Here is a 25296-nt window from a genome sequence, read left to right as displayed (position 1 = left end):
AAAGCTGCAATAGCATTCACTGATTTTTCCCATTGATGAACAATGACCATTGTGATCACTCGCAGAACTATGCACTAAAATAATCCATTTTGTGGTTCTGCTTAGATAGCTAAACATGCTACAGAAGGGCATAAAGTTACTTAATGCAAAACCACTGTCAGGCTTCTTTATCAAATCTATCTCTACAATCCAATTTGGTGGTGGTCTGGTCTCTTGTCCAGAATACAGAAAAAAAATCCTAATAAAGAAATTTCCATAAGGTCCTTCATGTCCCGTCTTAGTTTCATGATGAAAAATGTCCACCTCCTGAGGTGCGGATATGTACGCCTCTCCTTATAATTATGCATAGCTGTAAACTCGCAGAGTCTCTCTCTATGTTTGTTCAATGCACAGCTTAATAGGTTGATCCTGAAGGGGGCCTCTGGGCACTCCCCCAGAACAATTAATAAATATTAACAACACTTCACTCTTCTTGAGTACCTTCTGCCCATGGATCTCAAAGTGCTTCACAAAGATTAATAATATCTCACATCACCTTCTTGTGAGGTAGGTATTTTTTACAGATGGGGAAACTGAGGCACAGCAGGGCTAAGTGATTCAGGCCATTAAAGAGCTGTAGCACGGGCACTTCCCAGGTGGAAGGAAGGCTCTCTAACTGGTGGTGCAGCCCGGGCCTCAGCAGCAGGGCCACGAGCAAGGCCGGGGTCTCCTGACTCCCGACCCTGTGCCTTGGCTCCAGGCCGCTCCTGTGGCGGTTCCCCTGCTGGCTCGGCTGCCCCGCGAGGCGGGACTCCGGGGACAGGAGCACTGCAGGGAGGCGGTGGGCTGGTCCCACGCTCCATGCGAAGGGGTGACCGGGTTGGGGGGTGGCCGGAAGGGACCTGAGGGAGCGGGGCGGGCCTTCCTGGCAGGGCAGCGGGGGTACCCGGCGCCATTTCGCTGCCGCACCGGCAGCGCCCGGATCCCTTTGGCTGTTGCGCCACCTGCGGCTCTGGCTGCCGCTGTCAGTTGGGTGGCTGGGTCCCAACATGGCGTCGGCGGCCGCGGGGGCGGCTGTGGGGTCCGGGTCCGGGTCGGGCGGATGGAAATACTGATGACGGTCCGGAGACTCGCCTCCATCTGTACCATGGTGAGTGCGGGGCCGGGGCGGCGGCTGGGGGCCTCCGGAGACACCCCTCCAGGGCTCCTCTCCCCAAGTGGCAGGAGATTCATGTCCGCCAGGGCCCCCGGCCTGGGGCGGTGGGGTCCTTCCTCCCATAGCCGCCACCTCCCTGGGGGCTAAGAGGTCCCTTCCCCAGGGCTCCTGCCTGGTGTAATAGGGGCCCTTCCTTCTGGAGCCTCCACCTCCCAAAGGGCTGCCCTTCCCCCAGGGGCCCCGCCTGGAGGGGTGGGGCCCTTCTCCCCGGAGTCGTCATCTCCCTGGGGGCCATGAGATCCGTTTCCTTCTCCCCCAGGGCTCCCGACTGGCTAATGGGGGCCCGTCCTTCTGGAGCCTCTACTTCTCTGGCGTCCAAGAGATTCTCCCCCCTTCCCCTTTCCCAAAGGGCTGACCTCCCCCCTTACCCTGGAGCCTCCAGCTCCCTGGGAGCCAAGAGACACCCCCTCCCTTTCCCCAGTGCTCACATCTGGAGAGTGTGCCCTGTCCTTTTCTCTGACCCCCATGGGAGATCTTCCTTCCCTCCCACCCTCGCAGGGATCATGACACCCCCACATATGCACTCTCCCTGGTATTAGGAAAATTTCCCTTATCCAAGAGCCAGGTGATCCCCTTTCTATCAGAGTAGATATCAAGAATTAAAACACTTTATTAAAATAATCCCCTTCCTCCCTCACCCCCCAACACTGTACAGAGCGTTGTATGGTTACTATTATTTATTTAGGTTGTGAGTATGCTCACAGTGTGCAAGGTGCTTTCTAACCACACTAGGAGGTACTGTTCCTGCCTTCAAGAGTGTGCATTTAAAAAAAAAACTTTTTATAATGCAAAATCAGGAATGACATGTTTATAAACACACCCTTATGAAACACTGGGTGTGTAACAGGCAAACTGTGGAGAAGGAAAGCTTCTCTGGCACTACATGATGGCTGCGATGAAAAATACTTAGGACAGGAAAGGCTGTACAGGCCTCGCTTTTCCTGCCCAAAGAGATTTCCCCAAATACAGGCCCAGAATCATGCCAGTGCAGCCCTGCTCCTATGTAGAGACCACAAAGTCGGTGAGACTTGGTGCAGGAATGGGGCCAAATCTGAACAGTAGTTTGTTCCACTATTCGAGAAACATGCCTCCTTTAAACAACCTTTTGTTTGTCAGTCCTTTGAGTAGTTGCTTAGTGGCCCTGATCCCACATGAACCTTTTAAAGTGTTTAAAAGTGAGGCGGGATGGACTAAGAGAACTGGAGAATGTCAAACTTCACACTTGCATTTGCAATCATTAGTCCCAAGAGGGAAGCTCCCATAAGCTAGTATAATTGTTTTAAATAAATTTGTAAACCTTTACTCAGGTTAATATGTTGAATAAGAGTAGCATGAGTTTCATATGTATTATTACTATAGGATTCATCATACTGTACAGTAATTAAGGATTTTACATTTATGCAATGCCTTTAACAAACTAAAACTAACACACTGAATCATGCACCAGTTAATTTACCACTAAAAACAGTTGCATCTCCTGCAAAATATTGCACCTGTAACACAATAGTACACAATAACTCTTCAACATCTAAGAACTCTTCTTCATGCAGAAATTTTTTTTATCCAATTGAAATTGCTGCTGGAATTTAGGTTGGCAGGATGTAGTTATATGAGTTGGAATTTGATCAGGTTGTTCAAGCTCAATGATCTTGTTCTTCATATAGTTCCATGGGATCTTAATAACCACAAGTGGTCAAAACCTCAATTTTACATTGCAGCCAAATGACAGTAAGTTTAGCAGCATAGTGATCCTGGGATGTCAATTCGGTATTTTTTGAGGTGGTCTCCTGAAGTACTGACTACCCAATTTACTTAACTTGAGATCTGCCTGACTCCCAGTCTCATTGTAATGGACAATACAACCTCTTTAAAATAAACAAACAGAAGATTAAAATTGATCATTTAAATTCTGTCTCTGTACTGTTGAGTTTAAATCCTAACCAAACCACCCTCCTTAAAGGGATCACAAACTTTTTGTAGTGTGGATCATATCTCAAGTGTCTCATGGACACCCTCCTTCCTCTGTGTGATCACCCTCCTTCCCATTCACAATTGCAGAACATCCTGTGGCAACTACAGTAATTGCAAACATTAGAAACGGATGTAAGGAAAATTTTTCATGTATCGTAACAGCCTTTGATTGTGATTCATTAGCTGAAAAGTAGAGCCAACACCATGTGACTAGCCATATCCCCACAAACCATTAGCAAGTTCTTGGTGGACTATCAGTGGCCCATAGGTAAGGCTGTGTTTTAGTCACGGGTATTTTTAGGAAAAGTCATGGACAGGTCACGGGCAGTAAACAAAAATTCACGGCCCATGACTTTTACTATATACTCCTAACTAAAACTTGGGTTGGGGGTGCTCTGGGGGGGGCACCATGGGTGCTCTGGGGGGTGGCCTGGGACCCTCACTGGTACTGGGGGGAGGCATGCAGTGGTGTGTGGCCTAGGACCCCTGCTGGTGCTGGGGGCAGGGGGGGAGGGGTTGGCGGGGCTAGCAGGCTCCCTACCCGGCTCCGACTGGCATGTCCCTGCAGCTCCTAGGGGGAGGGGCGGCCAAGGGGGCTTTGCGTGCTGCTCCCGCCACAAGTGCAGGCTCCGCAGCTCCCATTGGTCAGGAACTGCAGCGAATGGGAGCTGCAGGGGCGGTGGTTGTGGGCAGCGCACAGAGCCCCCCTGGCCCCTCCGCCTAGGAGCTGCAGGAACATGCCAGTCAGAGCCGGGGACCCCCCCCCCCCCAGGTAAGCGCTGCTTTGCACCCCAACCCCCTGCCCCAGCCCTGAGCCCCCTCCCACACACCCAAAATGCTGCTGCTGCTGGCCCAGGAGCTGCCTGGCTTGGGCAGCCTCTGAGCCAGCCACACCAGCCGCTGCAGAAGTCACAGACCTCCGTGACAGACATGCAGCCTTAACCATAGGCCATAGCCAAAATTTATGCTGGGCCTGCTTGACTTTAACTCCCTTCCTACCAACAGAGGTCTTTGTCACATATTCCATGAGGTTCATTTTTCTTTTTGTAAATGGCTGTGATGCTTATTAGGAGAAAGTATTGGAGCGGATATTGGTGACATTTCCTTACATCCCCTTATGCCCCTTGGACAAATACATGGATCTTGTGCTGAAGTTATTTAAAATCTCATACCTGAGCAAGTATGGTCCCAGTTGTCTCTGCACCTAACTCGAAAGTTATGTTAAATCAGATACTACAGCCTTTAAGGAAAGGAAATGAGATATTATAGGGCCTTCATTAGCCCTGGCAGGACAGCAAGTCTGTAAAGCTTCCTCCCTCTGCTAGTCATAAAACTGAGGCTTAACACAGAAACCTTTGAGTCAAAAATCAGCTTGTTTTATTGCTTTATCTGTAGCTTTTGCATTGACAGGACTGCAGCAGAACACTTGTATAGCCATGAGTGATGAAGCAGGGATCTGATCTTTTTCTATCTCAGATTCCTGTGATGTGTCTTAACAAGGAGTTAACAGCAATGTTGGTGTATCACAGTAAGGGTATGTCTACACTACGGGATTAATCCGAATTTAGATAATTCGGATTTGAGAAACAGGTTGTATAAAGTCGAAATGAGTGCGGCCACACTAGCACAGTAATTCGGTGGTGTGCGTCCAAGTACCGGGGCTAGCGTCGATTTCTGCACCGTTGCACTGTGGGTAGCAAATCCATAGCTATCCCATAGTTCCCGCAGTCTCCCGCGCCCATTGGGATTGTGGGTTAAGATCCCAGTGCCTGATGGGACAAAAAACATCGTCGCAGGTGGTTCTGGGTACAGTCTCACTTCCTCCCTCCCTCCCTCCCTGCATGAAAGCAACGGACGGCAGACAACCATTTTCGCGCCCTTTTTCCTGGGTGGGTGAACACTGCAGACTCCATACCACGGCAAGCATGGAGCCCGCTGAGGTCAAGACAGCACTCATGAATATTGCAAACACCTCGCGCGTTCTCGTGGAGTTTATGCTCAGCCAGGACCAGAAAAACGAGGAGAGGAGGCAGCGGCGGCGGCAGCATGATGAGGACATGGACACAGACACGGATACAGAATTCAGTGAAACCACAGGCCCCGGTGCTTTGGAGATCATGTTGTTAATGGGGCAGATTCTATCCATGGAACGCCGATTCTGGGCCCGGGAGACAAGCACAGACTGGTGGGACCGCATAGTGTTGCAGGTCTGGGACGATTCCCAGTGGCTGCGGAACTTTCGCATGCGTAAGGGCACTTTCATGGAACTTTGTGACTTGCTGTCCCCTGCCCTGAAACGCCAGAATACCAAGATGAGAGCAGCCCTCACAGTTGAGAAGCGCGTGGCGATAGCCCTGTGGAAGCTTGCAACGCCAGACAGCTACCGGTCAGTCGGGAATCAATTTGGAGTGGGCAAATCTACTGTGGGGGCTGCTGTGATGCAAGTAGCCAAAGCAAGCACTCAGGTGCTGCTACAAAAGTTAGTGACTCTGGGAAATGTGCAGGCTATAGTGGATGGTTTTGCTGCAATGGGATTCCCTAACTGTGGTGGGGCAATAGACGGAACCCATATCCCTATCTTGGCACCGGAGCACCAAGCCACCGAGTACATAAACCGCAAGGGGTACTTTTCAATGGTGCTGCAAGCACTTGTGGATCACAAGGGACGTTTCACCAACATCAACGCGGGCTGGGCGGGAAGGGTTCATGACGCTCGCGTCTTCAGGAACACTACTCTGTTTAAAGGGCTGCAGCAAGGGACTTACTTTCCGGACCAGAAAATAACCGTTGGGGATGTTGAAATGCCCATAGTTATTCTTGGGGACCCAGCCTACCCCTTAATGCCATGGCTTATGAAGCCATACACAGGCAGCCTGGACAGGAGTCAGGAGCTGTTTAACTACAGGCTAAGCAAGTGCAGAATGGTGGTAGAATGTGCATTTGGCCGTTTAAAAGGCCGCTGGCGTTCATTATTGACTCGCTCTGACCTCAGCCAAAGAAATCTCCCCATTGTTATTTCTGCTTGCTGTGTGCTCCACAATCTCTGTGAAAGTAAGGGGGAGACCTTTATGGCAGGGTGGGAGGCTGAGGCAAATCGCCTGGCTGCTGATTACGCGCAGCCAGACACCAGGGCGATTAGAAGATCACACCATGAAGCGCTGTGCATCAGAGAAGCTTTGAAAACCAGTTTCATGGCTGGCCAGGCTACCATGTGAAATATCTGTTTGTTTCTCCTTCATGAATACCCTCCCCCTTTACTGACTGATTTTCTGTAAGGAACCCACCCTGCCCCTTCCCCCAGCTTTCTTTCAAACCAAATAAAGTCACTATCATTTAAAAATCATTTATTCTTTATTAATAGATTAGAAAAAGAGGGAGGGAACCCGGGTGGTATTTGGGAGGAGGATTGCTGGGAAGGAAAAAGCCACAAAGAAAAGGTTAAAAAAATGACAGCCTTTTGCTTGGGCTGTCTACTGGGGTGGAATGGGAAGGTGTACGGAGCCTCCCCCCCCGCGTTCTTACACGTCTGGGTGAGGAGGATACGGAACATGGGGAGGGGGGAGGGTGGAACAGGGGCTGAAGCGGCAGTCTGTTTTCCAGCAGCCGTTCCTGAACCTCCACCAGACGCCGGAGCAGCCCCAGCGTTGCATCCTTCATCCTCTGGTCTTCCTGCCGCCATCTCTCATCTCGATCGTCCCTCCTCTCCTCACGTTGGTCCCTCCTCTCCTCACGTTGGTCCCTCCTGTCCTCACGTTCACTGACTTCTTTCCTATACTTTGAAACTGTTTCCTTCCACTCATTCAGATGAGCTCTGTCACTCCTGCTGGATTGCATAATTTCAGAAAACATGTCCTCCCGCGTCGTCTTCTTACGACGCCTTATCTGTGATAACCTTCAGGATGGAGGAGGGAGGCTTGAGGAATTTGCAGCTGCTGTAGGGAGGGGAAAAAAGAGAGAATTGTTTTAAAAGCTACATTTTGCAGAACAATGCTTATACTCTTTCACGGTGACCAACACTGTTCACATTACATAGCACATGTGATTTCTGTGCAAGGTCGCATTTTGCCTCTTAATGCTGAGTGCCTGTGGCTTTGCTGCTAGAGATCAATCACAGGTCTGGGCAACAGAATTCGGCTTGCATGCGGCCATGGTAAGCTTCAGCGCCGTCCGTGCTTTCCAACATACCAAGCATAGCTTGTAGAGTGCTGCAGAAGCCTGGCCAATCTCAGCCAGTTGGGGGGGGGCAGTGTGGTGGTGCTTGTCTGGGCCCCTTCAGGCAAGTAGAGTGCTGCGGTTTTTCTGTTAACATTCAGCAGCACCAGAAAACAAACTAACCCTGCAGGAAGATCCCTGCAGGCACCAAACTCCCCCCCCCCCCCCCCGCCCCCCCCCCCCCCCTCCATGAATTCTCTGGGATGATCACGGTACCCTCCCCCCACCGCGTGGCTGGTAACAGGGAAGATCCCTGCTAGCCAAACGCGAAAAACTCAGGGCCAATTTCCCATCTGCGCTTGGCTAACTGCAGGGAAGGATTTATTTTCCGCCACAGGCAAACAGCCCAGTAGGAACGGCCACCTCTGTCCCCTTAATTAAGTTCCCGTATTTCAACCAGGTTACCAGGAGTGATATCACTCTCCTGAGGATTACACAACAAGATAAAGAACGGATGTTGCTTGAATGCCAGCAAACACCGGGACCATACGCTGCCAGGCTTTGTCAGGCAATGATACCAGATTACTTGCTGCAAGCATGGCGTGGTCAAGTGTCCTACCATGGAGGAGGGAATAAAGATGCACTGCCCAGAAACCTTCTGGCAAGGCTTTCGGAGTACCTCCAGGAGAGCTTCATTGAGATGTCCCTGGAGGATTTCCGCTCCATCCCCATACACGTTAACAGACTTTTCCAGTAGCTACAGACTTTTCCAGTAGCTGAACTGACCGCGAATGCAAAGTCAGGCAAAGTAATCATTAAAAACCGTTTGCTTTTAAAACAAGTTTTATATTTTAAAAGGTAAACTCACCTGAGGTCCCTTCCATGGGGTCAGAGTCTTGGGTACTGGCTTGGGAGGGTTGGGAGGGTACTTCAGTCAGGGTGAGAAAAAGATCCTGGCTGTTGGGGAGAAGGGAGTGCTGTGTGCTCTCTGCAAGCTCATCCTCCTCCTCCTCCTCCTCCTCCTCTACCCCCTCGGCAGAATCCTCAGGCGTCGAGACTATCCCCGACCCAGAATCCACGAACAAAGGTGGGGTAGTGGTGGCAGCCCCCCCTAGAATTGCATGCAGCTCGGCGTAGTAGCGGCATGTCCGTGGCTCTGACCCGGAGCGACCGTTTGCCTCCTTTGTTTTTTGATAGGCTTGTCTGAGCTCCTTGACCTTCACGCGGCACTGCTCAGAGTCCCTATTGTGGCCTCTCTCCATCATGCCCTTGGAAATTTTTTCAAAAGTTTTTGCATTTCGTCTTTTAGAACGAAGTTCTGCAAGCACTGAATCCTCTCCCCATACAGCGATCAGATCCAGTACCTCCCTCACGGTCCATGCTGGTGCTCTTTTTCGATTATCAGCCTGCATGGTTACCTGTGCTGATGAGGTATCTGTGGTCACCTGTGCTCTCCACGCTGGGCAAACAGGAAATGAAGTTCAAATGTTCGCGGGGCTTTTCCTGTCTACCTGGCCAGTGCATCCGAGTTCGGATTGCTGTCCAGAGCGGTCACAATGATGCACTGTGGGATAGCTCCCGGAGGCCAATACCATCGAATTGCGGCCACACTAACCCTAATTCGAATTGCTAAAATCGATTTTGGCGCTACTCCGCTCGTTGGGGTGGAGTACAGAAATCGATTTAAAGGGCCCTTTACATCGAATTAAATGGCGTCGTTGTGTGGACGGTTACAGGGTTAATTCGAATTAAAGCTGATAAATCCGAATTAAAGTCGTAGTGTAGACCAGGCCTAAGCTAATTAAGGCCACTTCCCACTAGAGCCTCATCTAATTGCTCTGCAAAGCTTGCAAGGCACACCCGGAGAACACAAATTCAGCATACACATTAATGGTAGTTCTATTTTTGTCTCCCAGATCAGTATAGCATGGGCCTACTTATTATCTTTAGTACTGGTGCGAGAGAGGACTGAATACTGAGCATAGAAAACAACTTGCAAGAAATGAAATTAGTATTTTTACTATTCATTTTGTGCAGTTCACTTGTAAATAAACATGTCACTTGCCATATGAGCCCCACACATAATCCACATCAGTGAAGCTTTTGAATTGTCTTATTGCATTTTCACTGACACATGTTTTTAAAATTTTGTTGTACTGGTAACTTTATGGGAAAGTTTTATCTATGGATAAAATAGTAAATAATGGGGGGAAATAGTTCAACTTTTAACTCAGACTTTTGTTTCCAATTGTGTGACTTGTCTTACTTAAAATTCAGTTAAAGGAAACAAAACGTTACTCCCCACTCTAAGATCAGAGATTGGATAGTTAACACTAACAAATATTACTCTTTTTAGAAAAAATTTTAACTGTATGTAACCCTTGGCAAATCATATAGTATGTCCTTTCTGGAAGATTTATACAACTGCCATTAGTTCTTGAATTTAAAGCCAGGCTTGGCAGTAGCCTTTCCTTTGTGGAAGTTCCTGTTCTGAGGTGTAAAAAAAACCAAACCCAGAACACAAAGTGGTTTAACAAGTTATTGAGATGACTAAGGTCTTTTAGTACACACCTTTCTTAGGGAAGATCCCTGTCTTCTCTGTAGTCCAGGAGTGTGGTTTTACTTTGCAGTTGGTGGTGCTGTCTAATTTGGCTCTAAACATTTGATGTCTCTCCCTCTAGTGGCTAGCCCAAAAAGATGGATAAGGAACCAACTATTGGGGAGAACTTCTTAAACTCAAGTGGGTAGAAGTTTGCAGTTTTGGAGCTGGGGTTTTAGTCCCAGCTCCAAAGGGAATTGCCTCTTGGCAACACATAGATCTATTACAGTGGGTGAAATTTGGGGAGCCCGTGTAAGGGATATGCATGCGCTCTCCACATTGTGCATCTCTCCCTGCATGTTTCTGAGCAGTGGAGATTTGGAAGTGAGGCCAGTGGATGTGATTCATGGATCTACTGGTGCTGGGGCAAGGATAGAAACTCCCTTCAGTTGTCTAAGTTGGTGTGGTGGAGTCCTCTGATATTACAAGAGGCTGTCATGAAAGAAGGTTGAAATCCCATAGAAGGTCAAGAGACATCACCTTGTACGAGTGCTAATACTTTTCCTATTTCCATTAGCAAGGATTGGGCTGAGCTTCTCAACAGGCCTCTGGACGATTCTGGTGGCCCATCACCAGTCGTTTGAATTGGTAGATAGTAGATATCTGGTAAATTATTCAAGGTCAGCTGAGTCTCTGTAATTGGATCATTATTTTAAATTTAACATTCTTTCCATGTTTTCACATAAAAGCATCATTTGTTCCTTTTGGATTTATAAAGTGAAGCCATAAGCTTTTCTGGGTATATGAAAAATAAAAATATGCATATCTTCTTGGCCAACGTCAAACTAAATAAGTTGAGATAGAGACACTTACTCTGATTTTGTGTTTTAGTAAGTCAGATCATTGCTCATCATGCTCCCTTTGCTGTGAAGCACAGAAGCTAGCAACTGTGGTTGAACTTAAATAGGAGGGAGAGCAGCAGCTGTTACTTTCTCTCTCTTGCCTCCAGACATCTAAGAAGTACCAGGGGGGCTGTAGAGCTCAACATAGGGACAAGAAAAACAATGGAGTTGAGTAGCTGTTCTCTCTAGCATGCTTGCCTGAGAGGGAGTGGGATATTTCTAATTGTAGATAGTGCTGTTGCACCATCCCTTTCAGGTGGTGGGGTTTTGAAGCACTTGTCAATAAGGACTGGCAATGTGAATCCTGAGGGAGCCTTGGAAGCTATTCTGTATCCTTCGGTCTCCACAGGGATGCTTCTGGAATGTGTGGAATCTTGATATACCCATTATTCTCAAGCTATCCACTGGTTTAAGGATCCAAACCCTTGGTTGTTCCATGGAGTGGAGCACTGTAACCCTCACCCAATGGAACGATGGGAAACATGGGTAAACCCACACTGGGGTAGTATATAAGTCTGTTGTTCAAAACATTCACTGAGTAGTGTATTAGAACCTTTTTGACATTGTGCTATGAGATGCTGACACCTTAAACAGTGGGTTGTAGTTAGGGAGATCCATTAAAATAGCAAAATGTACATGAGGTGATTCAAGTGGTGTTCTGTATTACTGCATCTTAATTCCCTGTTCTGCTTACAAGTGTAGAAGTTAGAGTAATCACGATGTAGGAAACATAGCGTAAAGGTCTAGATGTCCTCTCCTCCTTGCACACCATGTGCATCCCCTCATTGCAAAACCAGACTGTTTTAGTCTGTAATCTTTCAAATGTCCGTCTGAGAGAGCTCTGACCTTGTGGTCAGGATAATGGGCTGAATTGTAGACAATCATTTTGTGTTGTCCTCGGTGCCCCTCTTGTCTGTATGTTCAACTTCATGCCCAGTGATTTATCCACTTAACTCATCATGTATCAAGATGTGAATGCCCCCATTCTGATCCCCTAATAGGTTCTGTTACTGGATTTCAATACTCCTACTTCTCTATACCAGCGTGTAAATGTTTAATAGCTGAAATTGCATCCCATTCATAAATTCATAATGTTAGGCTTCGCCTTTCATCAATAGCCACTTCCATATTTTCCTAGTGTTGATCTGTCATTATTTGGCACTGATATATGAAGTTCAGGCAAAAATTTTAATTCATTTTCAGTTTGAAAAATAGATTTTAGTAATAATGGACTGGCGTGTGCCCTTGGGCCCTTTCAAACGGGCAGCTGTACTAGCAGGCTATGTGCCTGCTTTTAGGGCATGGCTACACTTGCAGATGTAGAGTGCTTTGAGTTAAACCAGCCTTCGTAGAGCGCAGTAGGGAAAGCGCTGTAGTCTGTCCACACTGACAGCTGACAGCGCACTGGCGTGGCCACGTTAGCAGCTCTTGCAATGGCCACAGAGAGCAGTGCATTGTGGTAGCTATCCCAGCATGCAAGTGACTGCAACGTGCTTTTCAAATGGGGGGGTGGGGTGGAGTGTGACAGGGAGTGTGTTGTGTGTATGTGGGGGGAGAGAGAGTGGGTTTTTGGGGGGCTGAGAGCATGTCAGCATGCTGTCTTGTAAGTTCAGACAGCAGCAGCTCTCCCCCCCTCCCCTGCCTCTCTCGCTCACACACAGCATTCCACACGAATGGTTGCTTTGTCTTGGAGCAGATAAGCAGCCGGCTGTCAAACAGGGCTTTCAATGGGCATATCCAAAACAATGACAAGAGTGGCCACTTGACTTAAGGGGATTATGGGACATTTCTGGAGGCTGATCAGAGCACAGTAATGCAACACCTCGTTCACACTGGCGCCGCGGCGCTCCAGCAGGGGCGCATCAAACGTTATTCCACTCACTGAGGTGGAGTACTAGGAGCGCTCTAGCCCTGGAGTCAGAGCGCTCTACGTGCCTTGCCAGTGTGGACTGGGAGTGAGCTAGTGCGCCCAGGGCTCCTTTAGTCCACTGTAATTCGCAAGTGTAGCCAAGCCCTTAGTTGTATGCCTGATAGGTTGTAGCTTAGAAGACTTCCTACCTCATAAGGAGGGGTCAGATAGGAGAAACCCCAGCTCTGGGAAGGACCTGGGAGTGGCCTGTGTACACCTTACAGGCGGAAGGATTGAGAGAGGGTCTAATGGTTCTCGGGGTTGCCAGGGCTGTGTATCACCTTGTTACCTCTTGCCTCCAGCAGGAGGGTTGTTTTTCTGGTGGCAGCTGCTTGATACTGCCACTCAAGCACTCTCCTCTGGGCTTATGCCAGCCCTTTCTTTGCCTTGCAGGTTAACAATAGGTGCACCCCAACCTCCAAATCCCTTTGAATTGTTCCCCTGTGATATCCAGCTCCTGGAACTGGCTACTCACAGAAATTCTGGATCCTCTGCACCCAAGGGTGCTGTACACACCAGTTTTACCTTAAACCACTGCTCCTGTAAACAACACAATACTTGTGAACTACTTTAATAATGAAACAAAGTGGGTTTATTTAAGAATGAATAAAGATTTAACCAGAAACAAGTGGGGGAAACAAGTTGTTACAATATAAAACCAAATCTTAAATGAGAACCTTAGTCTACACTTATCAGTAGTTACCTTTCCTATCTAATAAAGTAGACTTTTCCCCAAAGTTCAGTCCGTTGCAGAGCTGGCTGGTTTCTGAATAACCAGGATCCAAACATCCATGAAAGCACCCCCCTCTGCCAGGGGTTTTCCTTAGTTAATGGATCTATAGTGCATTTCCCTACAGTCTGTCACTCTGAAAATGGTCTTTTGTCTTTATTCATAGCCAGGGCGATCTCCTGCCTGCTGTAATGTTCCTTTTCACTTCCAAGGGGTTCTGATAATTTTTTGTTGTTTCTGATGGTTTTCCATTGAGTGTTCTGGGATGTGGCCTGGGACTACAGAACCTTGCATTACCTCGCCAGCTGACTAGCAAGAGGTGACGACTCACTTTTGCTTGAATGGGTCATCACCGAGACGCATGGCCTCCTGGTAACTAATTTGTACTCTAAGTTCATAAAGCATTCCTTAAATATTGCCCATACATATATCTTGCAGAGATTGAGTCTTGACAAGTTACAAGCTTTCTGTAGATACGTTACCATGTACTCTTTATGGATAAATAGTGTGTAAGACCTGTCTTTGGTGTAGTGAGTTTGTCAGTTCTGAAGTTAGAGCTGTTTGCAAACAACAGGGAACCCTTTGCCAAGGGGTCTCTGTATCACACGGGGTGTCTGCAGAGAAAGCTCAGTTGTAGAGAGCTGTGAAGCTGTGGGGATAAAGGCTAAGACAAGAACTTCTGGGATAGTAAGACCATTTTGAATTGTTTTGTTTTATAATCTGTTAATACAGAGAGGCCTAAGAAGAGAACTGGAACTGTGCCGTTGTTTGGGACATGAGTTCACTTTCCCTGGCTGGTTGATCATGCCGTATTTTAAATGAGCAAAGGTTTCCTGAAATTTGTGGAAGTTTGAGTCTGAACAGAGATTCTATATTTCCTACCATTTTATCCATCAATCTCTTTCATATCTCCTCCTTCGTTGGGCTCTTTAGGACTACAACCTTATTCTAGGACTGCATACAATTGCTACTCCTGAGAGAATTCTGTGCTGAAAAATTAAAAATTCTGCACACAGTATTTTAAAATTCAGCAAGTTTTATTTGTCAATAAACAGACAGAGGCTCCAGCACAGGCCACTGGCTGCATGAAGGCGGGAGATCACAATGCAGCCCCTCTCTTCCCCCTAGGACACGGACTTAGTGGTGAGGCTGCACCCGATTCTGATATAGCACAAGTGCTTGGCCTGCCCCAGAAATACCCTTGGCCTCTGCTCCTCTGCGCCAGGTGCACCAGGTGTGGGGCAAGCAGGCTGAACTAGGCAGGATCCAAGTGTGAAGGGGCTCAGTGTGGGGTGAGAGTTCTATGTGGGACAGTCTGGGTGCAGGCAGCTCAATGGGGGAGTCTAGGTGTGGGGGGATCTGGATGCACAGAGGCTTGTTGGGGGTGGGTCCAGGTGCAGGGGCAATAGGACTCTGCAGGGGCTTCCAGGTGAAGGTGGTTGGGGCTCAGTGGGGGGTCTGGGTGCAGTTAGTTGGGGGTCAGTGGAGTGTGGGTCTAGATGTGGGGGCTCAGGGTGGGGCTGGTCAGGGGTTTGGTTGGTCAGGGAGCTTGGTGGGGGGTGGTCTGGGTGCAAAGGTGAGCGTCTGGAGGTGGGGGGCTGGTTGCAGGGGGCTTCAGATACAGGGGTTGAGGTTCAGTGGGGTGAGGTTTGGGTATGGAGGGCTGGGAAGAGTTTGAATGTACAGGGTGAGGTTTGGCGGTATGGGGGTCCGGGTATGGGAAGTTAGGATGCATGGGGGTTGGGCGGATGGGGGAGCAGCTCCTCATACAGTGACCCCTCTCCCCGTGGCTGAGGAGAGATAGGGGCAGGAAGCAGGGGAGGATCCTGAGCTTCCTGCAGCCAGGGGAGGTTTCTGGAGGTGGATCTGACACAGCCTCAGCCACTCCTTGCAGCGGAAGAGGAAGCCCCATCCTCTCCTGCCTCCAGCTCAGCCAGGAATAGCAGCTGATCCCGGCGCAGGGTAGGAGCCACCGGCTGGGGTGTCCCCAACCCTGTGGTGATTTAGCTCTCAGCTGACTGCTTCGGGTGCCTGAAACAATGTACCTGTAAAGCTAGGGAGGAGTGCCATGACTACTCTTTCAGCTTCCCTTTGCTTCTATGTCAGAAAGTTATTTTTCTGTGGGGAACATGAATTCTGCGCACAAGCAGGGCGCAGAATTCCCCCAGGAGTAAATTGCAGAATATCACCGTATGTGAATTACTGGCAGATCCATTCCAAAGTACAGTGGAGTCGCATCATACACGCATTTAACTTATGCAAATTCAACTATACGTGCACAATGAGCATATGCCTTGGAGTGAGCGTGAGTTGGGAGATGTGAATCTGCTGTTCCCTCAGTCGGTCTCAGTTCCTGCGTGCGTCTCATAGTGTGAGCATCTCGCTGTGCTGAGTGTGATTCTGGTGTTTAAAGATACGTATTTTGCGTACAACATGGCCCCTAAACGCCAGCCAATTACTTCATCTGGTGCTTAACCGAAGAAACAGTGATCTGTTCCAACGCTGGAGGAAAAACTGGCTGTGTTGGACTTACTGAGAGACGGTATGTCGGTCTCCAATGTGGCGTGTAAATATGACCACAACGAATCTAGCATCCATGCCATCAAGATTCAAGAGAGAGAAAGCCATGGCATCAAGTGCTCCAATAACTGCTAAAGTGACGAGCCAGGTGCGTGATAAGACTTTAGTGAAGACTGAAAAGGCATTAAACTTACGGCTGGAAGACATGAACCATAAGTGTGTGCCTATCGATGGCAACATGTGCAAGAAAAAGCGCTTAGCCTCTATGTGCTGTTCAAACCTCCCACCGAAGAGGGACAGCCTTCTGATGAGAAGGAATTCAAAGCCAGCCAAGGTTGGCTTAACAGTTTTAGGAACTGCTTCAACCTCAAAAACGTGCAGACTACTGGTGAAGCTGCATCTGCCAATGAAGAGGCAGCAAAAGCCTACCCTGGACAATTAAAGAAAATCGTAGAAGAAAAGGGCTATCTTCTGGAACAAGTTTTTAATGCTGACGAGACTGGGCTCTTCTGGAAAAAAATGCCCAACCCCCAACATTTAGACATCAAAAAGACAAGCCCCTGGCTTCAAAGCAGCTAAAGACCATGTGACTGTGTTGTTTTGTGGCAATGTGGCTGGGCATTTAATAAAGCCGGGTTTGCTCTACAGGGCTGCAAATCCCCGAGCCCTAAAAGGCAAGAACAAAAATCTCCTGCCTGTGTTCTGGCAATTAAATAAAAAGGCTTGGGTGACAGCAGTATTATTTCTGGATTGGTTCCACAAGTGTTTCATTCTGGAGGTCAAGCGGTACCTCGAAGAGAAAGGACTTGACTTTAAAGTGTTGCTGATCGTAGACAATGCTCCTGGCCACCCTGCGGCACTCCGGTTTGCACATAATGACGTTGAAGTTGTCTTTCTACCCTCCAATACCACCTCCAACCTCTCGACCAGGGTGTGATTCGCTGTTTCAAGGCCACGTACATGAAGCCTACGTTCTCACAGATACATAGCGCTATGGATGCTGATCCAACACTCCATCACATTAAGATTGGGAAGTCCTTCAGCATTGCTGATTGCATCCATTGCCTGTTTAATAAAAGTGAGGCAATCAAGCCTGAAACAGTCAATGCATGTTGGCGAAACCTGGAAAGAATGTGTGAATGATTTTAAGGGTTTCCCGACCATTGATAAAGAAGTGAAATGCATTGTTCAGGTGGCCAGGCAAGAGGGTGGTGATGGCTTCATCGACATCCTTGAGGAAGAAATTGAAGAATTAATTGAGAGCCATAGAGAAACGTTGACTAACGAAGAGTTAGAGGAACTGATAAAATCGTCTACAGAAGACGAAGATGATGACGACGAACAGGAAGAGCCAGCAAGTTGGAATCTTCATAAATTTGCTGAAGTGTTCCAAGTAGCGAAACACTTGAATTATTTAATTTATGAATACGATCCCTCTATGGAATGAAGTCTCAAAATCACACGTAGTATTATGGACGATTTGAGACCGTATCAAGAAATGTTTGAGCCGCTCAGGAGACAACAGCGACAGTTGCCGATCACCACGTTTTTCAAGAAAAACAACCAGCAGCAGATGAGCCTGGCCCATCGTCTCCTGGATCGACATCGAGCCCTGACAACCCCCCAATAGTGGTGTCATCGTCGTAGATTAGCAAGAATATCCAGGATGAATGGTGAGTGGTTAGGTTTACTGTTTTCCTTTTTTATTCTTTCATTCTGCCGTCTCTCTCTCTCTTATGTAATTAAAAATACAGTTCTGTAAAATTATATTTTGCATATGTACTCTTTATTATATACTGTACATTACTGTATACGTTATACATTTATACATATTACTGTACAGGGTTGTATACTGTACACAAAACCATGTATACTGTACTTTATGGGCGATTTAAGGGCTTTTCAAGGGTAATTTTGACTATACGCGATTTTCGCCTTATGCACTGATTTAGAACCTAACCCCCACGTAAGATGCGACTCCACTGTAATGGATATTGTACATTAGTAAATAAGGACTAGTTCCTGTGAAGTCATGAGAGCCTTTATCTCAGTGATTTCATCTTGCAAGATTGGGCCCCTAAGTGAATAAACATAATTAAAGTGAAGTATAAAACATATTTTATATGTTTTAATTTGTTTTAATTATGTTATGCATAGTTAAATTATGAATTTCAGTTTAATTACGATATGCATAGTTACTTTGCAATATTTTGTAATTTTAGTAAAGACTGTAATATGATACATTGCAGCACTCTGCAATTTAAATCTTTGTTGAGGAGTGGGCAGAGGCAGCCATTTTTGTTTGTGCCGGTTGTAAAGTCCATTGATCAGTGAGGTTAGTGAAATTAGTGAGGTTCTGTTGAATTTAGAAATGCTAAATCCAAGACACTATTGTACCCACTTTCCTTTCAAGATTATTGGTTCATTTCACCTGTCTAAGAATAGTGAGTGCTGGAATCAGAAGTTCAGTTTACTGTAACTTGCTATGCCTAAAATTGCAGCCTTATTTGTCATATGAAAAAAGATCATTTAAAAACACAAATCACAATGTGAGACAGGCTGAGCTTCTGACAGTTCCCCTCTGCCCTCATCTCATTTCAGTTTGATGCTGCTGGGCTCTGCAAGCACACAACCCAAGAGTTAAAAATTGGCAACAGATATTTTCTCCTTTCTGAAGGCTGATGTTGACATACAAGCCTTGTCTTTTAAAATTTGGGGAAGGATACATCTTCAATTAATCACTTCTCATATTCCTGTTGAACAACAAATATCACCTCCCAAACACACACCTTAAAACTAAAAAAAAAAAAAAAAGTGGTAACTTAGGCCTGGTCTTCACTAGGAAGTTAGGTTAGTATAACTATGTTGCTCTGGGGTGTGAAATATCCACATCCCTGAGCGACGCAGTTAAACTGACCTAACCCCTGGTGTAGACAGCTGTAGGTCGACAGGAAAATTCTCCCTGCGACCTGGCTACTGCCTCTCGAGGAGGTGGATTACCTACATTGATAGGAGAACCCCTCCCTTTCGAGTAGGTAGCATCTTCAGTGAAGCGCTACAGAGACGCAGCTGCAGCGTTTTAAGCATAGACAAGCCCTTAGTGCTCATAAAACTGGAATGGTTGCTCTTAGCCAGTCTAGCAAAGTGAAGGCAGGAAGGCCTTATGGAAACGCCTCATCCTATACAGATTCCTTTTCCTTTTCTTCCAAGTTCTAAACAGCTCTGCTTTTGCTACATCTCTTATCATTCCCTTGCTCCTGTTGTACACTTAACTAAGTTTTCTGATCTTAATGCTCCCTTGCGGTGTCCTGCCAGGGCCTATCTCAAAACCCACTTCTGGTTTGCTCTCTGGTGCTGAAGCTCCTTTGCTAATTTATAAAATGTTTAGTCAAATAAAACAAAAATGATTAATTAGAAAAAGTCAGCAAGGCACATGGTGAATCAAATATGTTGTAAAAAGAACAAGAGTACTTGTGGCACCTTAGAGACTAACAAATTTATTAGAGCATAAGCTTTCGTGGACTACAGCCCACTTCTTCGGATGCATATAGAGTGGAATAAATATTGAGGAGATATATATACACACATACAGAGAGCATAAACAGGTGGGAGTTGTCTTACCAACTCTGAGAGGCCAATTAAGTAAGAGAAAAAAACTTTTGAAGTGATAATCAAGATAGCCCAGTACAGACAGTTTGATAAGAAGTGTGAGAATACTGAGATCTCCCCTTAATCCTTCTTCCTTTCTTTTTGCCTGATATTCTTCTCTAGGTGGCAAATTCCTTGTGGCAGGGGCCTTATATTGTCTGTAAAGCACTGTGCACATCTTTGTGGTACTGTAAAAATAAACTTTTCTCAGATCCCAGGATGCTTAAATTAAGTAGGCCACTGTAGACAAAGCCACTGCAAGCAGCTTTCAAACAGTAGTGCAGTGGTTCTCAAACTTTTTTTTTTCTCATGGACCACTTGAAAATTGCTGAGAGTCTCAGAGGACCACTTAATGATCTTTCCAAATGTTGTTTGTACCATTAGCTAACTATTGTAACACACTTTGGATAAAAGTGCTATATAAACAAACTTAATAAAATTACCGGTTTTGTTCTAAAAATAAAAGCGCACAACTCATATTTTAATATCAGTAGTCTTACCTTTCTAATGTGATGGCTGTGCCCTCTCTCCTTTGCCATGGCAGGCCCTGAGCTCGGGCTGGGAAGAAGGGGGTCTCTTCCCTGCCACAGCAGCCACGGAGCTAGTCTGGGAAGGAGGGGGGTCTCTCCCTGGCAGCTACAGCCCTGGAGCTGGGGAAAGTCGTCTCTTTCTCTGGCCGCTGCAGCCCTGCACGTCCCAAATTGCCCCCACCCCCTCTTCTCACCCCACTGCCTCCCCCCCACCTATCTATTAACTGTAATTGGATAGGGAGGATTCAGCGATGTAAAATATGTGATGATAAAATTAATATGCTGCTCTGAATTTAAAAATTATTTTAACTTTGTTATCTTAGCAGAATGACACATGGTCAAATTTCCACTGAGCATGTGGAATTATCCATGGAATCACTATTTTAAATTAACCAGTTGGGCTTCAGTCTATTAAGAATAATCTAGGGAGGAATAATTAAAGCCTTTGAATATATTATAAATAGGGCTGAAGTAGTGACATTTTTGAAAATTATATATTTTTAAAACACACACACACAGAGTAAATAAACTGGTGTGGGCTTTTTTTTTTTTTTTTTTGTAGCTCTGAGAACATTAGGGTATTAGGCTGAATAGTCTGTATAGCAATTGTGTGTGGGCAAGACAAGGTTTAAAAAACTAAGAAACGAAGCCAAATAGTTCCGAGCCAATCATTGGCCACTGAATAGCAGTATTCAGCTTCAGAAGACCTTCAGGGCATGAAAATAGCAACCATCCAGCACGTGTTCAGTATCTTCCATAGCACCGAGATGCACAGTGGGCTGCCCTGGGCATGGTTGGTCTTGGTGCTCAAACTATGCCACACCTGAACCTGTTAAGCTGGCTCCAGAAGTGGTGTGGGAGCCCAAAACCAGGTAACCATTCATCCAGCCTGATGATGTTGCAGGAATTCTAGTATGACAGCATCAAAAGTTCACATTAAAATGTCTTCTGGTCTCCAAATGAGTGGTTATGAAGTGAGCTGTAATGTTTATAACCTGAAGTGATGAAGCACGTCAGTAAGTTAACCAAACTTGCCACAGATTTTGCAGGAATCATTTATAAAAAGTGTCTACACAATCCTCAATAAATAAGCTGTCACCAGAAAAATGTTATAGTAGGGAAAGATATATGAAAAGGATCTAGCAATTCTTATTTCCTTTTGCTGTTCTTTGAGCAACTGCTTCTTTCTTGCTAGTTTTCTAATATATAGATATAGATATATATAAAATAATCATCCTGGAATGAAATGTGTTTGGCATGTTTACTGTGTGCTTAGGCATTTTTGATTTTTCACATTCCCTTTAAAAAACCAACAACTTTGTTCTGTTCCCCTCCTGGGGTTTTGAAGAAGCTTTGTAACAGTGATGAAGACAGGTAGAAACCCAGTGACAGCTTCATGCCCTTACATATGTGTAACTTCAAGAAAGCTGTGTAACTAAAGCATATCTCCAGCACAGATGCAGCTCTTAACTCAGATTTAATGATAAATGTGTTTCAAAATATTCATATATGGAGATATACCTATCTCATAGAACTGGAAGGGACCTTGAAAGGTCATCAAGTGCAGCCCCCTGGTAGCACCAAGTACTGATTTTTGCCCCAGATCCCTACGTGGCCCTCTCAAGGATTGAACTCACAACCCTGGGTTTAGCAGGCCAATGCTCAAACCATTGAGCTATCCCTCCCTACTAATCTTGTGAATAGTTATATGAAAATTTCTTAGGGTTGTATAAAGAAATAAAAAATTGCTTTAGGTATTAAAGTAAAAACCCAAGTTGAGGATAAAGTGCATAATCTTTAAAGTAACTATCTAGAAACAGTATCTGTCTTGGGTGCATAACTTGTCATTAAATAGGTGTAGCAAAGTAAGCAGAGTTATCAATAACTCACTTTATCTTTTGTTAAAAAATAGTATATGGTCAGGATGCGGGACACCATTGGAGGGGAGGGATGTTCTATGCAGAGTTTGAAAAAATATTATCAAATGCTTACTAGTCTGTAGACTAATCCAACCAATCAGGATGGAAAATACTTAATACTTCCTCACTCCCTGCAATTTAAAAGAATAAACATTTCTGTCTTTAATTGTAGCACTGTCAGTGAACATTGTATTTAATGCTCTCTTTTAAATGTATTACATAAACTTATTATATTCTGTATCTTAAAGAAAAAGTGAAGATAAAGCAAGAGATCATGGTGTATCACAACCTTTTAAATGTCTATTTCCTCTTTTTTTCTCTCTCTCCCTATACCCCTTTATAGTTCTTTCTCTACTTTTATTTTCTTTGTCCCACTTCCCCCACTCCCAGATCTCTTGTTTTCTCCATATCCTGATTCTCTTTTCTAGCTTACCCCATAATACATCACCCATCCCCCCTTGCCCTCATTCCCTCTGTATGACTTAAAATTCTTTTTTCAAGTGCTTAATAGCTAGTGGACTACACTAAATTGGGAAGCTAAATCCAATCCCTCCAAAGAGCTGAGGGAGGGAGAGTGCCTGGAATCTGATCATGGTGATGTCTCTGAATCCTGTTGAGAGTTTTCATCTTTAGTAGTTTCCTGCTAGTAGGGGCTGACAAATGTAAAGCTTCTAACCCTCCCCCCCTGAACTTCTTGACTGTTGCTAGGGTGGAGATGTAGGAGGGGGCCCTCCATAAATCCACCCCTCTCTCAGTCTCTCTTGTTTTTCACATTGAATAGTTCCAGTATCTGCATCTGATGCTCATAGATAGGCTTGGCAGAATTCAATTTTGATTTTTTTGATCATTTTGATGGTTAATATTAATATTGAAATTTTCACAGTTGATGGAAATCATGGGGGGCGGGGTTCAGACAATAAATACTTAATGACAGTAGATGGTGAGATTCAAAAAGATAAAGGGGCTATAACTGACAAAACACAGATTATTAACATCACATGTCAAAATATACAAATTAAATATCCTTAAATCAAACTCTAATAATTTCTCAATCAGCATTTTTATTACTTCACCTAGCTGTACATTTCTGTTATTGTCACTAGCAATAGTTTTCTGTATTTTGTATGTGTATGGTGAAATCTAACTTTATCGACATTTACAATAAAAATCTAATTCTTCCAAGCCTACTCGTGGCTTTTCCAAGCAGCAGCTTAAAATTGACCTGATCTTGGACAGTTTCCCTGCTGCCTGCAAGGTTCTGAATAGCAGCAGTGATATTGACGGTCTTATTAATTTAACTCTTTTGCTGCTTACTAAATCTATGAGCAACAATATTAGGCATAGATGCTGTCAGGTTGCAAATTTAGGAAGATAGCATGGCATTGGTTTTATACCCATTTCACATTTGGAAAGGTATCTTTGCATCCACAAGAGAGAGAAACTTATTTTTAAACAGAAACTTCAATTCTGGTGAAGTTCATAACATTCAACCGTAGAAGCTACTGTCTTGCCCTGTATCAATGAATTTTTCAAGCCCTGCCCATACATGAACATAAACTTTGCTCTCATTTAATTACATCAAGTTCTGTAGGATAGTTATCAGTATTCTGTCAATAATACATTATTTATTTTTTCTGTGGTTTGTGGAGGAATAAACTTGTAATAGGATTTGGACTTCAGTGAGTTGCAAATGCTATTAATTGCTAGTACTTAATATAACTTAAAGCGTGAGAGTTTACTCTTAGTTTCAAATGTAGATTGTTGTCATCACTAGACCATAATTCACTCTGTACTGTGCAGTTGTTCTTAGACCACTCCCAACTGTTTTCTTGTGCTTTATAATATCAGAAGAGCCCCTCAGTTGAAGCACAGCCTTGTCTGGGGCCTGTGTTATCCTGTATATGCTGAAGCATTACAGTGGTAGCAGAGCTTTTTTAATTAACTTCTCTCCAACATCCAACAATGATCTGTCACCCTTCACTTTCTCTTCTCCAGACTTTGTTCTCTTCTGGACAAATCATGCAGTGTGTAATCCATTCAGTCGTGCAATACATGTTGAAGTAGTCATGAATAGTAAACAGATGTTTAGAGATGTAAATCTAATTTGTGAAGGAGTATATGCAGATATCATTTAAAACTAGACTAGGCAAAGCTTTCAGATATCCTATAAGAACTATCTTGCATTGGCTGAAGTGGTGTGGGAGAAAACAATTTACCTAATAAATCTCTTCTGTCTTTACTTTCTTGAGCTAACAATATAATTTGACTGGGACATGGGAGCATACACTTTAATTTTTCACTTGTATTGTGTATTGAGCTGTGAATAAATTAAGACTTCTTTATTGAGCAGAAACATCCATAGCTTGCAAATCACCAGAGATGATAGATCTTGATTCCAAACCTGGTGAATTTTGCAGTTAATAATCCAATAGTTTTTGAGGTTTTGTGGGCCAGTTCTGTGGGTGACTAACTTAGACAGCTTCTCTAAGTTGACAGTTCATGAAAATTAGTCTTTTCAACTCCCCTCTTACCTCATCCAGTTGAACAAAAGCTGCTTTAAAAGGCTTTTGTTTAGTGCACTTTGCATTAATATTGCATGTATTCAGTCATTCCCAGTTTCTCTCTTTCTTTATTTGAATCAGATATTGGCCTGTGTACCCATTTGAACCAGTTTGAGAGATGAAAGGTAATTACAGAAGAACTTAGATTTTAACTGTTCTCGATACCTGAGGTCCACCACCAGAGTACCTGTTTCATAAGAACATAAGAATGGCCGTACTGGGTCATACAAATGGTCCATCTATCCATGTATCCTGTCTTCCAGCAGTGGTTAGTGCCGGATGATTCACAGGGAATGAACAGAACAGGACAATTATTGTGTTATCTATCCCCCGTTGTCCAGTTTCAGGTTCTGGCCATCAGAGGTTTAGGGATTCTCTGAGCATGGAGTTGCATTGATGACCATCTTGGATAATATAACCATTGATGAACCTATCTTCCATGACTTACCTAATTCTTTCTTGAACCCAGTTATATTTTTTGTCTTCACAATATCCCGTCAGTGAGTTGCACAGGCTGCCTGTGCATTGTATGAAGAAGTACTTCCTTAAGTTTGTTTTAAACCTGCTACCTATTAATTTCATTGGGCGAACCCTAGACTCTGTGTTATGTGAAGGGGTAAATAACACTTCCTTATTCACTTTCTCCATACCAATACTCCTGAGGGCATTCTACACACAATATTTTAAAATTCTGCAAATTTTATTTGTCAATAAATAAAT

General features: G+C 45.0%; 1 protein-coding gene across 2 annotated transcripts in view; it reads left to right on the top strand.

Moving 5' to 3' along the window:
* Positions 1-952: 952 nt before the first annotated feature.
* LOC117882730 (ubiquitin carboxyl-terminal hydrolase 12-like) overlaps positions 953-25296 on the top strand; it is a 57374-nt gene continuing 33030 nt past the window's right edge. Inside the window, exon 1 of one of the 2 annotated variants that reach the window (XM_034781460.1) lies at positions 953-1129. In XM_034781460.1, coding sequence (XP_034637351.1) covers positions 1082-1129 — 48 coding nt within the window. In that variant the 5' untranslated portion in view covers positions 953-1081. The remainder of the gene's footprint in view (positions 1130-25296) is intronic. The other variant, XM_034781459.1, reaches the window with a different exon arrangement.

The sequence above is a fragment of the Trachemys scripta genome, chromosome 9 (assembly GCF_013100865.1).
Source record: "Trachemys scripta elegans isolate TJP31775 chromosome 9, CAS_Tse_1.0, whole genome shotgun sequence".
NCBI classification, from domain to species: Eukaryota; Metazoa; Chordata; order Testudines; family Emydidae; genus Trachemys; species Trachemys scripta.
Note: the sequence above shows the minus strand (reverse complement) of the source record. Positions and strands in the feature narration are given on the sequence as shown.